This window comes from Magnolia sinica, chromosome 7 (assembly GCF_029962835.1).
Source record: "Magnolia sinica isolate HGM2019 chromosome 7, MsV1, whole genome shotgun sequence".
NCBI classification, from domain to species: Eukaryota; Viridiplantae; Streptophyta; class Magnoliopsida; order Magnoliales; family Magnoliaceae; genus Magnolia; species Magnolia sinica.
This window is the reverse complement of record NC_080579.1, coordinates 66,444,920-66,466,442: the sequence shown is the minus strand read 5'-3', so window position 1 is coordinate 66,466,442 and position 21,523 is coordinate 66,444,920. Positions and strand designations below refer to the sequence as shown.

Genomic DNA, 21,523 nt, shown 5'->3' with positions numbered 1-21,523 from the left:
GAAAAGAGAATTGCATGCATAAGGGAATTAAAACTGTAGAGAATGCAATTGTAGATCTGTTCATAGAAAAGTGTTCTATCCAGTTAACCGCTATAAAGATAGAGTGTTTTCGTTACTATATTAACCTCCTTATTGAAGTATTCACTCGATGCTTCTGACTGGGGGCATTCAGTCTTCCGTTCGAGCGCGATCATTTAGTTTCCATTGAAGCACAATCATCAGTCATCCCTCAATTGCAATTCATTTGAGTTCGATTCCTTCGATCGGGATTCATTTAACAGCAACTTATTCGAATACAATTCCTTCGAGCTTGATTCTTTTAAGATTGACTCTTCATTTTTTTATTCAAGCAATCATTCTCCATTATGCGACCAACTCTATTTTCATGAAGAATCCTTCTCTGAAGTGAAATGATTTTTGTGTAGAAGAAGATTGATCCTCGATTTGATTTTGTAAATCAATCAAAGAATGATCAAGGGGGCATTTATTAGGGCACAAAAAATACATGAGTCAAAAGGAGTTTGGTTGGTTGCGCATCAAGATTCCAAGATAGGTAGCCCTGTCCATCGCGCGACCCTCTCTATCTCCTTGGATATTTCATTTGTGTAGCATTTCTCCCATTGCGCAGCCCTCTCTATCTTAAATCTCTCGTGAATAGTGTTGTGATGAATAGTGCTACTTGTGAATAGTACTGCTCGTGAATAGTGCTGCAATGAATAATGCTTCTTGTGAATAGTGCTGTGATGAATAGTTGCAGTGATGAATAGTGCTATTGCGCGATGAATAGTGCTGCACGATGAATAATGTTGTGATGAATAGTTGTGCGGATGAATAGTGTTGTTGCGCAATGAATAATGCGTTGCGCGCAGTGAATAGTATTACGCGATGAATAGTGCGTTATGCATAGTGAGTGTGTTGTGCGCAATAAATAGTGTTGCGTGATGAATAGTGCGTTGTGCGCAGTGAATAGTGTGTTGTGCGCGATGAATAGTATTACTTGATGAATAGTGCGTTGTGCGCGATGAATAGTGCATTGTGCATGGTGAATAGTGTTGCGCAATGAATAGTGCATTGTGCATGGGAATAGTTGCATTGTACGCAGTGAATAGTGTTGCACGATGAATAGTGCATTATGCGCTGGAATGTGTTGTGCACTGGAATGTGTTGTGCGCTGGAATGGGTTGTGCTCACATGGGTTATGCGCTGGAATGTGTTGTGCACTGGAATGGGTTGTGCGTTGGAAAGAGTTGTGCGCTGGAATGGGTTGTGCACTAGAATGAGTTGTGTGCTGAAATGAGTTGTGCGCTAGAATGGGTTGTGCGCCCCTGGGTTATTGCTTCTTATTGTGCGTGAATAGCCTTCACACATGTGAGAAGCTTATAAATACCCCCTCCCATCCTCATCTGAGGAGGACAGAAGTAAGAGAAGCTCAAGGAGCTCTAAGAGTACAAAAGAAGTTGTCCCAGGAGTATCATTGTGCGGTGCACAACAGAAGTTATCCAGTGCACAACAGAAGTTGCCCCAAGAGTATCGTTGTGTGGTGCACAACCGAGGTTGCCCCAAGAGTATTTTTGTGTGGTGCACAATAGAAGTTGCCCTAAGAGTATCGTTGTGCTGTACACAACAGAAGTTATGCTGTGCACAACAGAAGTTACCCCAGGAGTATCATTATGCAGTGCACAATGGAGGTTGCCCCAGGTGTATTATTGTACGGTGCACAACAGAAGTTGCCCTAAGAGTATTGTTGTGCGGTGCACAACAGAAGTTATGCAGTGCACAATAGAAGTTACCCCAAGAGTATCATTGTGTGGTGCACAATAGAAGTTATGTGGTGCAAAACAGAAGTTGCCCCGGGAGTATCGTTGTGCGTGCACAACAGAAGTTATGCGGTGCATAACGGAGGTTGCCCTGGGAGTATTGTTATGCGGTGCACAACAGAAGTTGCCCCAAGAGTATCGTTGTGCGGTGCACAACAAAAATTATCCAGTGCTAAACAGAAGTTGCCCCAAGAGTATCGTTGTGTGGTGCACTACTGAAGTTCTGCACAACAGAAATTTCCTTGTTTAGAGAGCTCCAAAAGAAGGAAAAGTCTATCCGCACAACTGGTTCACTCACACAACCATTTGTTTTGAAGGGACTTTAAGAGCAAGGAGAGAGTAATAATTCAGAATGAGGTGGAGAAGTCAAATGAAAGAGTGAAAAGACAACCAATGCCTACCACGCAACCAAACTAAGGACCTCATGTCTGCACAACTCATCTGTCTTTGTGATGAACATCTAATATGCTAAAATGCTGTCGAAATTTCCATCGAATCGTTCCTCCTCTCATTCATTGTGTTAATTTATTGTACTTTGTTTTCAGAATTAAGGGAAATACGAGGATGTAAATGAATTCAGAATTAATAAAATACTTTGTGATAATTGTTTTCTCATTATTTCTTTGTTATTATGAATGATAATCCCCCAAATCAAATGCATTTGTTTCTTATCGAAACAATAAGATATAATCAATAACTCAAAAGATCAAGCTCATGCTCCAAGCTCAATGTTGCTGATACGCCCTAGCATCACTTGTAGCGTAAACAAATGTACATAAGCATCCTTTGAAAATCAGTAGAGTGCGTCTGTGCATATGATGAAAATACAGATATCAGAGTATGCGGAAGATGATAGAGGGCTAAGTTGACAAGTTCATGAATGTTTTTAGCCATACCAAGTCTATACAATGCAAGGCCTACGTGACCAAGTGTCATATTCTAGAGATGCAATGCAAACAGTCTAATCCTCAACTAGTCCATGTATCAAAATAGTTCATAATTGAAAAAATCACCAGGCTCTAGTACACTCCAACACTAGTTGCCACCCATCGCACACATGACCAAGTGAGTGGAAAAGATCTCACTATCCGCATCGTCAGTGGTATGGCAATGCCCACCCAACTGATTGATTGCGGACTCATTTCATGAGCTTGTCAGACTCAACCTAGCTTATAGCCCCTTACACTCGGACAAAGAAGGTCACACCCCTTTCCAACTGACTTCGACATAGTAGGAGACCTAACCTACTAGTATTTAACACTTAGGCGCTCATATTATCCACTCGGTCTTGACGTTGAATCATCCTACTAGTACCATAGGGTTTCAGGACTTTCACCTATGGACATCTATATCGTCCAAGTACTAGAACACATATTTTCAGTATCCAATCCAGCCATCTACAATTTATCTGTGGAGGTCACAACCCCGATGTCGCTAGGGTATGAAAGTAATTGTGACATGCAAAATGTGAAATGCATGAGTTATACCATCCAAATCATGCACCAAACCTGCGCATATCATGTGATCATGTGGGGTGACCCTATCTCATATGGAGTCCCCTAAGTATCTCAAGTTGAAAGGCATATGCTATGACCAATCGTCATCCACAATAGGCATACAAATTATGTGTTTGGTAATATGAATGGGTATGGTATCCATTACATTAAGCATGTTACTATTATATCTTACCAGGCTAAGTACACTAGCATGTTATCGGGCATATCATGTGAAATCGGCCTTAATTGACACGGTATATATGGAGAGTGGGACCCGAATGGTAGGCCCCGCTAGAAATGTAGATGTCTATGTGGTGTGGCACACATTAGACTAACATCAACTCCTCATGTAGACTATACATTAAAAGGGCCTAGTGATTGAATGTAAGGCATAGATAGAATCCGTACACCAAGGTGTGGCCCACTTGGAACGGCCTGAATAGATACCCATATGTGTAACATGTGGGTCACTAGGCTACCAATATATTGGGTACATGGCCCACTGATGATATCCCAACGCAATCAGATTATCAATTGTGTCACTCTAATTACTTTAATAGGATGGTCAACATCAGGGTGGACCCTAGTCCAGATGGATGGCATGGACATAGAATATATATATATATATATATATATATATATATATATATATATATATATATATATATATATATATATATATATAGGTCAACTGATATACACAAGTCTTAAACCCCTACAACTTATATTTGTTAATACCTTATTTTTCCCAAATCCAACTAATTTTGCGATTTTTGATTATTTTGCAGATAGTGGAAGATGATGCGTAAATATGAGAAAAGATGCAGGAAATTGTATTTCTTTCATATCAATAGTCGAGATGAGTTGTGAATCTGTGTCCAACTCTTAGGAAATCGTCCAAGGCAGGTTGTGGAATTTTATTAGGTGAAGAAAATGAATGGATAAATCAGATTGCAATTATTTAGAAATCTAGGTGGCTACACATATGTTGAATATAAAATTCTGAAATAAGACTGTGGCCGAACGGTTAAAATAGTATCACGAGTATGCCAGATGGTCCAGATTGGATGGTAATAATGTGTGGACTGGAGTATAGTAGGAATGCATAAACGCTCTATACACTGACATTAAAATTTTGACATTTTCTTGGAGCAGAATCTTGAGCTGATTTTTATACCATTGTGTAGAGTGTGTCGATAAATTTCTGTGTGTCAAGTTTCACTCCAATCCGACAACCGTGAAGGAAGTTATAGGCAGAAAAATAAAAGCAAGCAATTTTCTTTAAAAAAATAAAATCATGCCTAAGTTAACACATGACACATGCTGATATCATCATCATCCCTTGAAATTTTTCATTGAAATTTGAGATTCAATGTGGGCCATCTGATCTGTCCACTTTGAAGAGCACATGAAGTTAGGTCTTGAGTCTAAATTTGGTAGGAATATGAGATGTCAATAGACCATACGATCAAAATATAATCAATGAATGTTTAAGCATTTTTTGAGTTCTAATTATCCACTGGTCATGCCAATGATCCATTTAGGCAAATAAGTTGCCTAGAATATGGTAGACGATCCTCATTGTGAATCACCCTAATGTATTTTGGAAGAAAATAAAAAATAAAAGGAGAATGAACTAGAATTACAAAGTGAGAGGTGGTTTCCATTGTCGAGGTTCAGACAAGCTATAAAGCCAAGGGTTGCTGCAAGGTGGAGGAGAAAAAAAAAAACCAGAGAAGGAACATTGGGAGGTAACTGTTGCTGGATTGTTGGATTGTTGGAAGATTTGTTGTGTTGCTAGCTAAACAGAGGAGAAGAAGAACACTGAGGTCTTAGTATCGATTCCCTAGTGGGGGTGGCTAACAGTGAAGTGTGAACTGACAGTGGGTGTACTAACAAGCTAACAAAAAAAAAAGAAAAAAAAAAAGAGAGGAGAAGAAGAGACAAGACAAGACCTTTCCTTGGAGATGATTTCACAACTTAGTTTTTCAATTTTCTTATATTTTGATTATCTAATTTACACCATGGATAGCTAAATTGTTTGCTAGGGCTAAGATGAAGCTCCTGATTTGAACAACCCTTGATGTTTATTGATTCTATCTGACATTAATAATATTATTTCTTTCTCTAGTCGATTAATAGCAAAATCAAAAGAAAATTTTTTTCTAGATTTCCCCAATCCATGAGGGTATTGTTTGGAATTGAAACATTAGGTGTGCCTGTGTCTGACCATGAACGGGTTTCCTTTCAAGAAAGAAATATGATTTATAATTTTCCATGATTGGCCATGGAAGGAAAATTGTAATCCATGAGATTTTCCCCAATTTCATTGTTTGTGTTGTTTGATTACAATAATAGATGATGAATGTGAATTTGATTAAGTTAATTGATTCTTGTTACTTGTATTTGCATGACCATTGAAATACTTGCATTAGGAATAATAATTGTTTATGGAAAGCTCATTGTATTCTTATAGAATTACACAATTCGTGTGCCTAAACTAGGACATAGGTTGGACTTTATTTAGTTTTCTTAGGTCAATATGAATTTGAGTGAACCAATAAGTGAAAAAGATGTTAAGGATAATTAGCAGTGGATTCAAAGGTCCTGGTCTCTCTCTTTGTGAATTTCTATTCGAGTTTTCAGTTGATTAGTGGAAATCTCGTAATACACGCCATGTCTACACTAGATTCGTATACAACGAGTTTAAAATTAATTTAAATCAGGTTGCACTACACTAAAATTGTAATTTTGGTACGGATACATATTTGGTTCAGGAACGGCTAAGGTCGTTTCTGAATTTTACACGGTTTCAAACCGTGTCAGATGTAAAAATAAAATAAAAATGTACCCTATTTTATATTTACCCAACACTTTCCCATTCTCAGGCCGTGTAAAAAAACAAAAACCCTCGGACGGTCTCTCTCTCTGTTTCTCTCACTCCCGAACCCTCTCCTCTCCCAAACCCTCCCCTCACGAACCCGCGCCTCCTCTCTGCATCCCGCTTGCAAAAAAAACCCTAGAAATCTAGGTTTTACCACTATTACCTTCTATATGCACTGGATTCAGGGCACTTTTTTTCCTCCAATCAAACAGACCAAACCCCTAGAATCAATCCTTCTAGAAATCAGCAATGTGAACAGGATGATGCGGAGGTCACGGCGAGGATCAATGGTGGAGGTGGTGTTGAGAGCCTAGACTACGAGATCATTGAGAATTACGCCTACAGGGAAGAACGGGTCGAGTATCAGGGTTTTAATCCGGTTTTGGAGGAGAACTAAATACAATTTTGCAATTTTTTCCTGATTTCTCCATTTTATTTTGAGATCCGATGATAGGCACAGAGAGGAAACCTGTACACCGGATATTATGTGATGGTGAAATGGTTCTTTTCATTGTTCACTGGCATCGGTGAGAATGGAGTTTTCTTCTCTGTAAGCAAGAGCTGAGGTTGTTCGGTTTATGTGAGCTTGAATAGTTTCTTATTCTCAATTTTCAGTTAGTTTAATTGTGGAAATTTTATTTCTTTTGATATCATTTGATGTTTTATCACTCTTTAGGTACTGGATTAGCTGCCATTTTTATCAATCTAGCTGTTGAGAACTTCGCTGGCTGGAAGTTTGCTGCAACCTTCAAAATAATACAGAGCTCGTACATTGCGGGTTTCATTGTGTACATATTGATCAACCTGGCTTTGGTTTTATCTTATGTGTTTATTGTCACACAATTTGCACTGGCAGCGGCAAGATCTGGCATTCCCGAAATTAAGGGGTACTTGAGCGGTGAGTACATTACTCATTAATTGCTGTTTTTTTAAAAAAAATTATTATTTTTTAATTTTTTTTTATTTTCAGTGTTATTTTGGGACAATTCTGATTGACGTAAATGTAAATGAATATGCAGGCATTAATACACCTGGACTCCTTTTTAGAACTTTGATTGGAAAGGTCTGGTTGTTTTACCTTTTTTCTTTTGCTGAGATCTTAAATTATGACCTGATTCTAATGTGTTTGCACGCACATTTTTGTCTTTTGGGTTTGTAGTTATTTGGAAGCATTAGTTCAGTGGGAGGCGGGCTTGCTTTGGGTAAGGAAGGCCCTCTTGTTCACACTGGTGCTTGTATTGCTTCTTTAGTTGGACAAGTAAGCACTTGATTCCTGTCAAGACTGAATTTTATGCATGCCACAGTTTGGTAATTTTGTAAATTTCTTATCTGACTAGTTTAGCCTAGATTTTGGGGTTATGGGATTGGATAGTTATGCCTTCTAGACTGATAGGTCAAGCATTTTCCTTGTCTTTAAAATTGAAGGAGTGTTGTTATTGATCCCTTTCAAATCCCGTCGAGTGTCAAGAGCCTTAGTTTGTAGAAATATTAGATGTTTCTCATGTTATGCTCCCCATGATTTATCTCAATGCATTTATTCATTTTGTTTTGCGTTGCTTTAAAGTTACATATTTCTTGCTAATTAGCAAGCACATTTTTGAGAAGTGTGATATATATATATATATATATCCATGATTATTTCATTGTATTTAATCATGTAGATGGTCAGTCTTTGTTTTGACATTGATTGAAATGCTGTCAAAAATCATATTGCTCTGTTATTCTTGCTTGGTTGTTGCAATAACAACCATATTGGTTCAACTTGCGATGTGGGGGTATAATGGATGACCTGAAATCAGGGCCCTTAGTGGCTGGTATCGACCTATATTGGATGACACAGGTCATGTTGGTACAGATGTAGGCCTGCACATGCCAATACAGGTAAAGAAAACCTTTTTTCCATTATTTTTTTCAATCTTAAAAAACAAACCCTTTTTGCGATCTTCTTCTTTTTTTTTTTTTTTTCCAATATTTCTTCATTTTCTCCTCTCTCTCTCTCTCTCTCTCTCTCTCTCTCTCTCTCTCTCTCTCTTTTCATTCAAAGCATAGAGATAGGCTAGAAAATAATTTCCAACTATATTAAGCCTATTTTGATCATGGGATTGCCTATGAACATAACATGTTTCCCTGGATGCAGAATTTTCTTCTTCTATGTTATCTACTTCAAATTTGATTGTTATTGTTATTTTTCATTGTTGCAGATTATTGAAGTGTGCCTTATATCTTTGATAACCTCAGTCATTTCCTTTGGATGGTAGCTTCTAAGAAAATGCAGTCCAGCTCACCTGTATAAAAATACCTTCATGGTGAACAACAACATAATGGCCTTAGTGCATCTGTGCATGCATGCTTGCGTGAGTACAACTCACCTCCTGTTAAAGAGGCATTTGTAGGATGACCTATCTAGGAATGCTTTCTATTCTTTAGGTTGTCATAGTAATGATTATCGGTTGTGTTGTTGGCATATTTTATTAGTTTTGTATTTTATATCTCATCCAACTTTATGCTTTGTGCAGTTTTATTGTGCCAAAGATAAGGATGAATACAATGATCTGGCAACTATTTTTTTCAATACTCAGGTTTACATGAATCTTGTCGCAACCCAGTCTTTCACTCTTTTTTATTAAATGATTTATATTTATTTTGTTATTTTCTTTTAAATGTTCTATGTTCTTGATTGCAGGATGATGCTATTCACAATTTATTTAGTGCAAAAACATTTCATGAGTATAGTGCTCAAAGCCTTCTCACCTTTCTGGTATAGGTGTAATTCTCAATGATCTCTTTCCCCACAATTTCATGAGTATAGTGCTCAAAGCCGGTAACAGAGTGACCGAGGCATTTCTACAGATGAATCTGGACAAGTTGGTCCTTGCATCCCATGTCGCTGCCAGGTTAGTTGCATCTCTAGAGTCAATTTAAAGTCTTGCATTTCAATTGTTGTATCTCTAGAGTCAATTTAAAGACCCTTTTGGAAGCCAAGTAGAATATGGAATCCCACCAGTGTGATCATATATTTTATTTTATTTTTAAATACAAAAACATTGTTGGACACCTAATCTTTATCGATATTATTCATTTATTCTGTATTTCCTTAAACTTGGGAATATTTAGGAGGCTTTATCGTCCAACATGCAAGCTCCAAGTTATGCCTAAAGTGTAAGGCTATAGCTGTAGTTCTAATCTGCCTCTCCTCCCATATCCTAAGGAGATGATGTGGAACTTCTTGTTCCATTCTTCTATGTTTAGTCCTCATTGGGCAGTAAATAAATCCTGTGTGCTTTGCTAGATGCATTTTCCATGTTTGGGATTTTGGGAATTTATGTTTTTGGCACCAAATATCAGTTTGTAAATGCAATATTGACAAGTAAAAGAAAATCATTAATATTGGTAGGAAAAGCAACCACCCCACCATGACCACACTTGAAATTGACAAAAGCACGACTCTTTAAGATCGTGTTGACTGTGTAACTTTGCATTCTCAAATTAAAGAATACAAAGTAATCAAATTCTAAAATATTGACAAATTCAATACTAAGACGCACAAGAGTACCTAGAAATCTTTCACTAGTACCTAGGATAAACATGCGCTGCCAAGATTGGTCAGCAGGCCATTTTCATCAGCTTCCTACCAAGTGCATTTTTTGGTCTTACAACTTGAGTTCTGCAGCATGAGCACCATGTTATGGAATTTCTGTTGGCATGTGACATTCTTTCAGAAACTTGCACTTATCTTGGTCTTTTGCTCCTCAGGTTGCCGACTTCAATGTGGCTGCTGCCCAGCAGGGAATTGTATACATTGATGAAGTTGATAAAATTACTAAAAAGGTCCTCGCAGTAACATCTTCAATGTTCAAGCACTGTGGTTCTACCTTATGATACTTCTAAACCCTTTTGTTATATGTGCAGGCTGAGAGCCTCAACATCAGTCGAGATGTATCTGGGGAGGGTGTTCAACAGGCATTGCTAAAAATGCTAGAAGGAACAGTGAGTTCATAAATGCGAATTTTATTATATCTCATACTGTGGCATGTCTGCATGCCATACTACCAACTTGTTTCCCTGGCATTGATGCTGTTAATCTTTCAATAGCAAGGAAAATGTCGATCCAGAATATATTTCCACTTCACTTTCTTGGCTTGCTTTTTTGAAATTCGATCCAACTTTATCCAGGTCGTCAACATCCCAGAGGAGGGAGGTCGTAAGCATCCTCGAAGTGACGATATTCAGGTATTTCTGTACCAATATTACGAAATAAGTGTGAATGATCGTGTGCTGCACTAGATATGGCAGCTCTACTGCCAGGTTTATGTTATCTTTGACCTATGTAATTAGCTTCTCGTTGTTAGCAATGCATTTGGTATTTTGCAGATTGACACGAAGGATATTCTCTTCATATGCGGCAGTGCTTTTATTGACTTAGAAAAGACAATCTCAAAAAGGTATATGGTTAAAATGAGAAAGCCAACTAATGTGCTTGTGCTAATTGCCTTGCGTCGGTGCTTCATTTATGGAATTTTAACCTGTTTTTGTCCATGCCCAGGCGTCAAGATTCTTCTATAGGATTTGGAGCCCCGGTACGTGCAAACATGAGGGCTGGTGGTCTAACAAATGCTGCTGTGACATCATCTCTACTAGAATCAGTGAGTCCAAAGCAGTTGCTATGGACTACTTGTTGAGGAGACATTGTCTGGTGCACCAGTCCATACAGATGGGTCCCATGGTTTGGTGATTCAGATGGGTTGGTTTCGTGGTAATCACTGTGGATGGTAGATGTCTCAAAAAATCCTAAATTTCTTGATCCTAATTCCTACTCCTCAAACCATTGGCATTCAAAGGGGTGGTTAAGAAAAATTAAATGGCTGACATCCTATCTGGAGGATTTTTAGGTAATTTGGATCATTCATAAATGGGTCTCACATGTATGGAATATGCACATCAAGACCATATAACCCATTAAAAGGCTCTACTTTCATGATGGGGCTTGAAGTCTATTTTATATTCTTTTTTATAAGAAATTATTGCGTTTTGTAGCTTGAAAGTGGTGATCTTATTGCATATGGTTTGATACCAGAATTTATTGGACGGTTTCCAATACTCGTTAGTTTGTCAGCTCTAAACGAGGACCAACTTGTTCAGGTAGTTATCTTTGGCATGAGCTCTGCTCTGTGTGTGTTTATGTGGATCTCCATGAATTCGGGTAGGTATATGAACCTTTATAAGCTTTTATAGTGATGTAATGTTATGATTTTGTGATGCATTCTGAATTGTGAGTGGTTGAAACAGCCCTAGGCTTAAGGAGCATATGCAATATTGCATCAATACAGATTGGCCCAATTGGGAATGGAGCATACCCCAAATATCAATCTAACAGAATGATTCCAACCATTCAGTTGGATGCTACAATCCTGAAATCCCTCTCTCCATTGTTTTCCAATGGCAAAACTTGCTTCTAAGGCATGTAATTCATCAAGTGAATGCACGCGATTGATGGCACATGGTGGAACATTTGAACTTGGCATTGTTGAACTTTGTGTCAAACTTACCTATCATGGAATAGTTCTAATAGGATATAATAGTCACTGAAATTCCTCTATCATGTGCATGGAAATAATGTGTGGCTATTTGATATAAATGAACTAGGTAAATTAAAGATGGTAGTTTGGAATCCTCATAATTCATTTGTTGTATATTTCAGGTTATGTGATGGTGGGGAGCTCTTAGATAGAATACTTTCTAGGTGATTCTTTGCTGATTATGTTTATTAAATTCTGTCATCATGGTTTCATTGCCTTCAAACATGAACTCAAAAGAATCGATCCTGAAGCCTTTGGAATGGACTATTGTGTAGTTTAATGAGGTTTCCCAATTCCGTTGTGCAATTTTGTTTTTTTGTTTTTTTTTTTGGTTTCGCTTCTATTATGTTTCTGGTTATTTTAATCAAAATTCTCTAGGATTAGACTTTTAGGACTGTAACAGCCTGTTACCTCTCATGACTTCTATTATTCTTTCCTAATCTAAATTGCCTGGAACTTCTGTTTATACATATATAATACTTGGTGATGCGGACACAAGCGCATTCAAGGTGTACCAACGAACAAAGCGCCAACCACAAGTGTCGTCCTTATGGATAATCGACTATTGAGGAGCTGAAGACCTTTCACATGTGATTGGACATATAGAAGACCCCACTCAGGGAAGACGCATGTGAAGGAAGATTGGAGAAAGAAGACCGAGCGCCCAAACTTTCTTGTACTTATGTTATTTGCGCGTTTTTGACTTAGTTAGGGGTCTTTTAGTAATTTTATGTCTTTATTTGCTTATCCTAGTGGTATTTTAGTGATTTTATGTCTTTATTTGCTTATTTAAGTGGGCTAAAGCCTTAAACTCGAATTTTAACTATTGATTAATGAAAAGCAAACCCTTTGGTTGCATCATTCCTCTCTTCTCTCTAATGGTGCTTCTTCTCTTCCCTTGATCTTCTTCTTCTAATTTCTTCTTGTGCCCCTCCAACTTCTTCAAGGTAATAATTTTCTTCCTTCTATTTTTCAATTTTGGCTAATCTTTCTTCGATCAAAATCTTGAGAACCGATTTAAACCCCCAAATTCTCAAATCCCTAATTCGAGAAACTTCTTGGTTCTTCAGACTAGTGATCTTTGTTGATCGATTGGGTGTGACCATGCAAGATCGGGAGGTCTCATCCCTCGCCGGATCCAACCTAAGTAGTAATTGGATTCCATAATCCATGGTTGTGGTGATGGCCCACTCCATTGTATGTTTCCTTTATGATTTTCTCAGTTATGATGATTACTGTTAGAATTTTAGATCATTTATTCCTTTTATTTTCACTGTTTAATTATGTCAATGAGCATGCATCATAATTAGGGCTGTCCTGCGTCACTTGGTTTTGGTTGTGGCAGTTAATTGCATGTATTAGGAGAAAAGGTTTCCTCAGTTCCTTACTACCAAGCAGTTGCTAGAACTAAAGAGGAAAGGTAGCCCACTAGTTGGAATTTCTAATATAACTTGTGACATTGGAGGTTCAATAGAATTTATTAACCAGACCACTTCATTGGAGAGGCCTTTCTTTAGGTATTAGTGTTTCATGGTAAAAAGAAAAGGAAATAAAAGAGAAATTCAATATCCTGCATTGTTCTCTAGGTAATGAAGCATATGAATTTTGCTACATTATGATGTTATACTGGTATTGGGTTTCAAAGAGGTGTATTTGAATATGTGGCCTGATTTTTGCAGGTTTGCAAAGTGGAAACTAGATGAGCTTGTTTATCTCAGGAATCAACTACAGGTTTCGTATGCTCCTCAGTTCGAGTCTCTTTTTGATACGAAGGAGAAACAGGAAGGCAGGAGAAAAGAAGTTCTAAGCCGACTAAACTGAGTTTCTTCTAAGATTGATATGTGCAGTCACTTGCAAAAATTACCTCATTGTACCTTGAAACAAGCTTGCTCTTCTTTTTTCCTCTTCTTCTATATCTACAAATTGCAGCTAGAAGATCCAAAGGATCAGAGCCTTCCAAGCAAATGTAAGGCTTTTATTGCTACAATTATTCTTATTCATAATTCTCTAGGGATCATACGGAATCAGCAAAAGCATATGGTGTGATATTTGCTAATGGTCATGAACTGATTGTTTTAATCCATTCTCTCTCCATTCTCTCTCTCTCTCTCTCTCTCTCTCTCTCTCTCTCTCTCTCTCTCTGTTCTTTTTTCCTGTTCCTCTTCATGTCGGGATTATTCCATTTTCTATCCCTTTAATTACTAAAGCATGATTTGGGTTTTCTTTATAATGTGTAAGATTTTCTTTCGAGTTCCTTATTCAATTTATCTACTTAATATGTTTTCTTTTTTTTTTTTCTGTTTTTGGGGGAGGATTTTGACAGTGGTTTGTTTCAGTACTTGATTTAATTTCTGACCAGTAAATATTGCTTATCACTTTCTTATTATTATATATATATATATTTGTGGATTTTGACAGTGGTTGTTTCAGTACTTGATTTAATTTGGTTTATCTAATCTTTATGTGGTTTTTGTTCTGGTGTTCATTATTGTATTTTCTTAAAGACATTTTTCTGCCAACTCATCAACTATCTAAGATTTATGTTTTCCCCCCTATTAACTAGCCTTTAGGAGTAGCACCAATAAAATAGGTAATACGATGCGGGAAAGTAGACTTAGATGGTCTGGCCATGCATGACAGAGTCCCATCTCAAAAATTTTTCCTGCTTGTTTAATGTATCTTCTAATTTAAATCTGCAATTTCAGTTTATCTCAGCTAGTATCTAATTCTGAGTTTCTATAATCCTGATGTGTATTCTATTGTTGATTTCTTTTGCTCACAGGACCATTAGAAAGTGAAGAATTAGAGAAAGGCCTTGCACAACCCTTGCTCATAAACTCAGAAGAGAAACAAAACGATAAAGATGGAGACCAAGATTGTGATGGTAGTGAAGCATCAGCAGAAGTGTCCAACAAACCTGCTACTTCCATTGCAGCAGCATATAGATTGCTGAAGCCAACAGTGAAGGTGTGAGATTGTGTCATGAATCTTACTATTTTTGCTAATTTTCAATAATTCAATAAGTCCATGCTTCTCATTACTGTTGTAAATTGGTCAAAGGAAACAAAAGAAAAGAAAAAACAGCATGCACATTCAAAGTGACTATTTCATTCATTTAGTTGTATAATAGACCTTGCATGTTCAATAGCACTCTTTGACATAAAAATAAAAAAAATAAAAATAAAAAAGCACTCTGACATCATTCCCTGAGCAATGCAAATACCTATCTGAAAGTTGTGAAATATAATCCTCTTAATATTTCTTATCTGGATCTGAATTACTATTTTCAAGTTTTACCTGATTTTTTTTCACTTTGATTTTTTCGAAAACTTCCAGGTCCAGTTATTGATCTATTTCATGCTCAAATATGCTATGGAGATTTTACTTTCTGAATCAAGCACCATTACCACATTTTACTTCCGTTGGTCAACTAGTTCTGTGGCAATTTTCCTTTTTTTTGCTTGGGGCTTACAGTTCTTCCAGTTAACATCGTTATCGGAAGCTACATCAGCAACATGTTTGAAGACAGGTAAAAATTTCAGCTTGTGATGCCCATCTGTTTATTGTTAAGAGTGGTGTCTTTTTCAAAGCTTGTAGGCTCAATTAACACTCGTGCACAAGCACACACAGATAGATGCTGGATGGATAGAGATGTAATAGATGTACTAATGGCTGCATTGCTTTTCTTTTTTGCATAGAACTAGAAAGCTATTAAAGCTATTAAACATATTCCTAAAAATGTGTGTTAGGCCCACATTCACGTATAAGGTATTCCATCAAGAGGCCATCACAGGGGTGCAAGATCCCAGCCATCTGTCAGGTGGATTTGACCGGTAGATGCTCTGGACCAAAATCATGTTGGTCCACTCATAATAGCCGCTGAAATATTACAAACAGACAAATGGCCTGAGCCAGAATTTTTGGCCTAAAAAAAGGAGTGGTAGAGATCATTTACACGTGTTGGTTCCCTAACGTGTTGGAACTTTCTTTTCATATTCCACCCACCAATACCAAGACCATGTAAACAATGGATGATGGTTGGAGGATTCAAAGCTAACGGCTTGCATCTAGTACCCATATGCCATGCTGGCTCGTGTGTTGGTATGTATTGTGGGATGCTTTATATGTGTGTGGGAGTAGCAAATCTCTAAGCTTATTATTAAGCTTATTATTTCTTCATTTAAGAACATTTCCCTGTAATTATTATTTATTATGATTTATTGTCCACTCCAAAACCAGAGAAGAAAGAATTTCTGGAGACGCTCTACTATAAAGAATGATGTCGAAGAACCAAAAGATCTTTCAGTTGCGAATGTGCATAGAGATGGAGGGAATCATGGAAAAGGTTTTGAATTACCATTATTCCACTTTGCTGGAATTAGAATTGCTACAGATAACTTCAGTGATGCAAATAAGATTGGGAAGGATAACTTCAGTGGAATCTCCACTGGAACAAGTAGTAGCTGTTAAAAGACTTTCCGAAAGGTCTAATCAAGGCGTAGAAGAGTTCAAGAATGAGAGTTTATTGATATCTAAACTTCAGCACAGGAATCTTATTAGGCTGTTGGGGTGTTGTGTTGAAGGAGATGAAAAAATACTCATGAGTACATGCCAAAACAAAAGCTTGGATGCCTTTCTCTTCGGTTTGTCTGTGCTATAACTCAATTATCTTTGCTACACTACTGCGAATTTATTTAGGGAGGGGGGAATGCATTTGAAGACTGTATTACACTGCAATATTTACTTATCTGACACAACAGTGGCATACCTCTAAATAATGAGCATGCCATAATCTCTCTCCTGTCTGATGATCCCAGCCATCTGATTAAAATTGCTAATTAGGTAAGGTCCTGCATATAACAAGGTCAAACCTAGCCTCTCTGTTTTTGTTGAGGGCCTGCTTGAATTGTAATTCTTGTGAAATCCTTTTGCCATGGAATAGAATTGATTTGTTCTTTTGAAAAAAATGACAAGAAGCTTGCATGAATCTCCTGTCTATTTGGCTACTGTTCTTGAGTACCTGGCAGCTGAGGTTTTGGAGCTGGCTGGGAATGCTGCTAGAGACAATAAGAAGTCCCACATCATTCCAAGGGATGTTGTTTTGGCTGTCAGAAAGGATGAGGAGCTTGAGAAATTGCTAGCTGGTGTGACAATTTCAAGTGTTGGTGTTTTGCCAAACATATACTATGTTCTCTTGCCTAAAAGTCCGAGGAAGCTTCAAAATCTCCAAAAAGGGATTGATTGGGTTGGGATGAATGCTTGGGCCCCACTTTGTAATTCTTATTTAATGAATTTTTTGGGAATCTTCCAATTTGTAATTTTAGTTTTGGTGTTGAGATGGTCATTGCGTCTTTTCTTTTTCTATATTTTGTAAATAGAGTGATCTTACTGTTGAGGTTTAGATGTTTGTGCTTCAGCAAAAGGATGCAATAGATGTTATCATTGGATCTCCCATCAATGAAGTTTATCTAGGTTTTTTTAAAAAAAAAAAAAAAAAAAAAAAGCAGGGTTAGCCCAGAAAAATCTGACCATTGGAAAAGGAGCGATTTAAAACTGTTCCTAAAGTACTGTCTCTAAGATTTGAAACGGTACCTAAAACGGTTCTGAGCCGTTCCTGTTTTTCTGCGACGCCTCCGGCAACGGTTTAAACCGTTCTTGAAGCAAAACCGTTCCTAAATGACGATTTGGGTATAGTGCTGGCTTAAATAGAACTTGGGAAGGTTTCAACAGCGGACGTTCCTGTCTCCACTGTTTCTTATGGTATGGATCACCTGAGATCTGGATCGGTCTCATTTCAGGGCCCAAGCCATAGAATGATCCAAAAGATCGGATGGGCGGTGTGGATCACACATAAAAATCAAGGTGGGTCCCATGAGTGGGGCACCAGCCCTCACCAAGCAACGATCCTTCCCTCACTCCCCTGGACAGTCAGCGTCCAAGGATTTTTTATTTTTTATTTTTATTTTGTGGTTATATATATATTTTTTCTTTTTCTTTGGTTTTTCGTTCCATAGGGCCCACATTAGAATAATGTACCCTGTCTATTAGATTCTTCAGCTCATGGCAGGGACGGTGGGCCTTATATTGAGCAGATTTGCATGTATAGAGACGTCCTGGTGGGCCTTAGAAGATTTCAACAGTAAGTGTCGTTATTCCCACTATTTTCCAGGGAGTGGTGCACCAGATATCTGGGTCGGCCTGATCTTTGGACCTTTGGCCTATAATAATCTGTCAAAATAGATGATCGCGTGGATGAAACATATGCACCATGGTAGGTCCCATGAGTGGGCCCCACTCCACGCCCAAAAGGACGTCTGCTTTCTCAGGGCGTTAGACACAAAGCCCATGCATTTTTTATACTTTATTTTTGGCCCATATGGGTGCCCAATCTGTCCACCGAATTGGCCAACTCGAGAGGGATCCAATGGGCCTTGACTTAGGCTGGTTTGGACCAACATAGACATCACAATGGGCCTAGGAAAGTTTCAATAGCAGGCATTAATCCCTGCAGTGCGGCCCACTCAAGACTCGGATCCTTCTCGTTTTTTGGTCCATAGCCTAAAGTAATATGGAGAAACAGATGGATGGCGTGCGTGGATCTAACAAATACATCAAAAGGGGTCCCACTAGTGGGACCCACCCCATGTCTGCGTGGACTTGTTAGCTTTGGGGGTGGCTTCCCAGCCCCAAGAGCGTGGGGAAACAGAAGGACGGCGTGGATCACATAAAAAAAGCAAGGTGAGTCCCATGAGTAGAACCCACTCCGCCACGTCCGCATGGGCAGCGCTTGACGTGGGGGTCTCAGCCATCTGTTCGTTGTGGTGTGACGCACTTGAGATATGGATCAGCTTCAATTTTGGGCTCAATGAATAAAATGATATGGGGAATCGGATGCACGGCGTGGATATGACACATACATCACTGTGTGACTCACGAGTGGGTCCACTCGGTGGCCTTCAAAACCCAAACCGCCCAGGCTGCTGGGCAACGTCTCCTGACAATGGGTAGCAGAGCCACGGTCCTTGTAATTCCGCATGTCTGATGCATAGCACGGTCATTGTAATTCCGCATAAAGATTACAATGGGTATCAGAGCCACTATGCATCAGGTATGGAGGATCGAATCCAGCAATTGGGAATCTAAAAAAAGTAAGGATTTCAGATTTCGATTCCCAAAATAGAAAATGGGGATTTCGATTCCCAAATCGGATAATTAGGGATTTTCGATTCCCAAATCAGGAATTGGGGTTTTCGATTCCCAAACAAGGAATTAGGGACCTTGATTTCCAAATCATCAATTGGGGATTTCAAATCTCAAATCGTCAGTTGAGGATTTTGAATCGCAGATCTAGCAGAGTTCCATTCCCTAAATCCAGCAATTAGATTTGGGTTTTCTCTGCGAAACCTCTTTCACTCAATCCAAATAAAACATACTTGTTTCGGGGATTGGGTGATGGCTAGGCATCTCCAGCTTGTATTGCATCGGATGAACGCTTGTGGCAACCACCAATAGGTAATCCTCGACAAAAATAGTTTTGGAGTCGGGATTCCTCACGCGTTAACGATGACATGCAGTGATCAGCTCTCCCTTTATTCTTCCCCTAGAATCGTTTCATTCGGTAGACATCTTCCACGAAGGCTGCAACAGGACTGCATCAATGCAGCACTAGAGAGATACCGGGGTCGGAGATGAAGCCTATCTGCCGACCGCGGTGACGGGATCTTCTTCGCAGAGGAGCAGGAGGATGGGATAGCCCTCCCGGTACCCTTTTTTTACCCTTTTGCAAAATCGGGTCTGCAACCCTTATTTATCGGGTCTGAGACCGTTTTCTGATAATCGGGTATGCGACCCTTTATTTTATCGGGTTTGCCATCTGGACCCGTGAGCAAGGCCCAAACCGACAATCAGGCCCTCCTTAATTGAAGTGGAAGTAAGATGTAGGCCATCCAATTTGGTTCATATTCATTTGATATTTCATGGGTGACCAATTGAGGCCTGGTGGTTGACCAAATGAAGCTTCTATTCTAGGCCCATATCATTTTAATTAAGCCCATTTGAGGGCATGTTGAATGCCCATTTAGTGTTTGGGCCTTCCCTTTAGGGCCAATTTTAGGATACGTTTCTTAAATATGAGCCATCTATTTATTTTAAAATGAGCGCATAATCTGGATCATTCAATAGATGAGCAATAAAGAATATGGACCTTTTATCGCGTAGATCTTAAGTATTGGATCTGATCTGTCTATCTTATGGACGCTAATGTAAGGATCTAACTATCCATCTAAATCGTTCCATGCCAGCCGTTTATTGTGTGAATGTTAAAGGCTAAACTTATAATACTCATTGATGATGACCAGATCATACATAGTCTTGATTCGGCATAATTGTGGACCCATTACCTATCTTTTATGAGTTGATATATACCATTGGAATAAGGAAGGTGAAACCTACCTATTTGTTTATCTTTAAGGTTCCTCAATTTTTCCAATGATCAACTGCCTTGTGGGCCAAATCAAACTAATTAATAGATAATTCAATGAGGGCGGGATTATAATCGCAATCCTAAGTCCAAACTTGTGAGATTGAGTTCGGTTGTGTTAACCACCATAGTTACCTCAATCGGAGAAATTTTTTACTGGTCCAAACTTCTAATATCAGGATTAAGTTGAAGGATTGAATATGGTTGTGTTCATATTCCATGCAAACGGTGACGAAAACACATCCGATCACTTTTTGGCAGGCGACAGGAACGAGATAGAGTAAATGATGCTGGTGATGCAAAGCTGAAAGACTCATCTTATCCGCAGGTGTTGAGTGCCTCAGATTTACATAATTGGCATCGCTTAGCTTCATGTTCAAGAGAGTCACTTACATGCTATGATTTCCTCCCACAAGAGGAGTGATGATGATGTTACTGATTCTCACTAGGATTGAATGGTTGGACCCATCTTTATCCTGGGGAGTTTAATTGAAGGCCTCAATCAATTAAACTTGTGATAAATTTTGGCTGATATTCAGTTTAATTCATGAATTGTTTTATGTGAACAATTTGCTAAAGTGAGTATATTTTGTTACCAATTACAATTCCAACTCAAACGCATCTTGTTTCTGCACTAACCAGGTCAAATTATGTTCAATGGAAAGTGGCCATAGAAATCATTTTGGGTTGCCTACAGTTAGACATTGCCTTGGAAAAGCCAGAACCTCTAAGACCATCTGAAAATGCTACCGAGGTACGGGACAACTCTCTAAGGAACTCGGAAAAATAGCCCCGTAACTACAGGAGAAGGGGTGCCTCTTTTTTTTTTTTTTTTTTAAAGAAGCTGATTGTATTTATGTATGAGGAAAATTACAGTGTTTTCGGGACACCCCCAGGGCTAAAAAAATGCACCCGAGGCTACGTATCATAAGGGCCTATACAAAGGGAGAAGGGGTGCCTCCTCACAAAGGGAGTCACAGTGATCAGTGGTTAACTGTTACGAGGCATGGTTGAGATCCAATAGCATGTGTCTCAAAATCATAAAGCACTCGATTTCTGAGACAATGAAGGGCACTATGCCTAATGTAGATAAGACCAAAGTTTTCTTAACCAAAATGGAAAACCGATTCAAGAAATCAAATAAGCCTAAAGTGGATTTCTTTCTAAACAAATTAATTTGCTCCTCCTATGACAGAAAAGGAAACATTTGTGAATATATTACCGAGCAGATCGAAGTAGTAACTAAGATATGCTCTTTAGGCCTGAAAATT

At 38.5% G+C, this 21,523-nt stretch overlaps 1 protein-coding gene across 18 annotated transcripts; it reads left to right on the top strand.

Moving 5' to 3' along the window:
• The first annotated feature begins 6,214 nt into the window (after positions 1-6,214).
• Positions 6,215-17,193, top strand: LOC131251402 (CLP protease regulatory subunit CLPX1, mitochondrial-like). Of its 18 annotated transcripts, none has more exons than XR_009173824.1 (10): positions 6,215-6,724; positions 6,874-7,095; positions 7,217-7,260; positions 7,357-7,399; positions 8,962-9,091; positions 11,896-11,937; positions 13,453-13,739; positions 14,556-14,740; positions 15,110-15,302; positions 16,801-17,193. XR_009173824.1 is itself a non-coding variant. In XM_058252081.1 (8 exons), the coding sequence occupies exons 2-7, from the start codon at positions 10,170-10,172 to the stop codon at positions 11,902-11,904; spliced, it is 357 nt and encodes a 118-aa protein (XP_058108064.1). In that variant the 5' UTR covers positions 9,952-10,025; positions 10,107-10,169; the 3' UTR covers positions 11,905-11,937; positions 13,453-13,559. The 18 variants fall into 18 exon arrangements, 5 of the variants coding, with proteins under 5 accessions (XP_058108065.1, XP_058108060.1, XP_058108063.1 ...); XR_009173825.1 differs by lacking the exon at positions 16,801-17,193 and adding an exon at positions 16,013-16,794; XR_009173826.1 differs by lacking the exons at positions 11,896-11,937; positions 13,453-13,739; positions 14,556-14,740; positions 15,110-15,302; positions 16,801-17,193 and adding exons at positions 9,951-10,025; positions 10,107-10,184; positions 10,371-10,427; positions 10,547-10,639; positions 10,741-10,819.
• The last annotated feature ends 4,330 nt before the right edge of the window (positions 17,194-21,523 follow it).

Bases quoted from the DNA above. Each gene is read 5' to 3' on its own strand.
- LOC131251402 (XM_058252077.1), top strand. From the start codon at position 6,688: ATGGTGAAATGGTTCTTTTCATTGTTCACTGGCATCG. The intron at 7,096-7,216 runs GTGAGTACATTA...ATGAATATGCAG, and splicing joins AATTAAGGGGTACTTGAGCG to GCATTAATACACCTGGACTC. The intron at 7,456-8,398 runs GTAAGCACTTGA...TCATTGTTGCAG, and splicing joins TTGCTTCTTTAGTTGGACAA to ATTATTGAAGTGTGCCTTAT.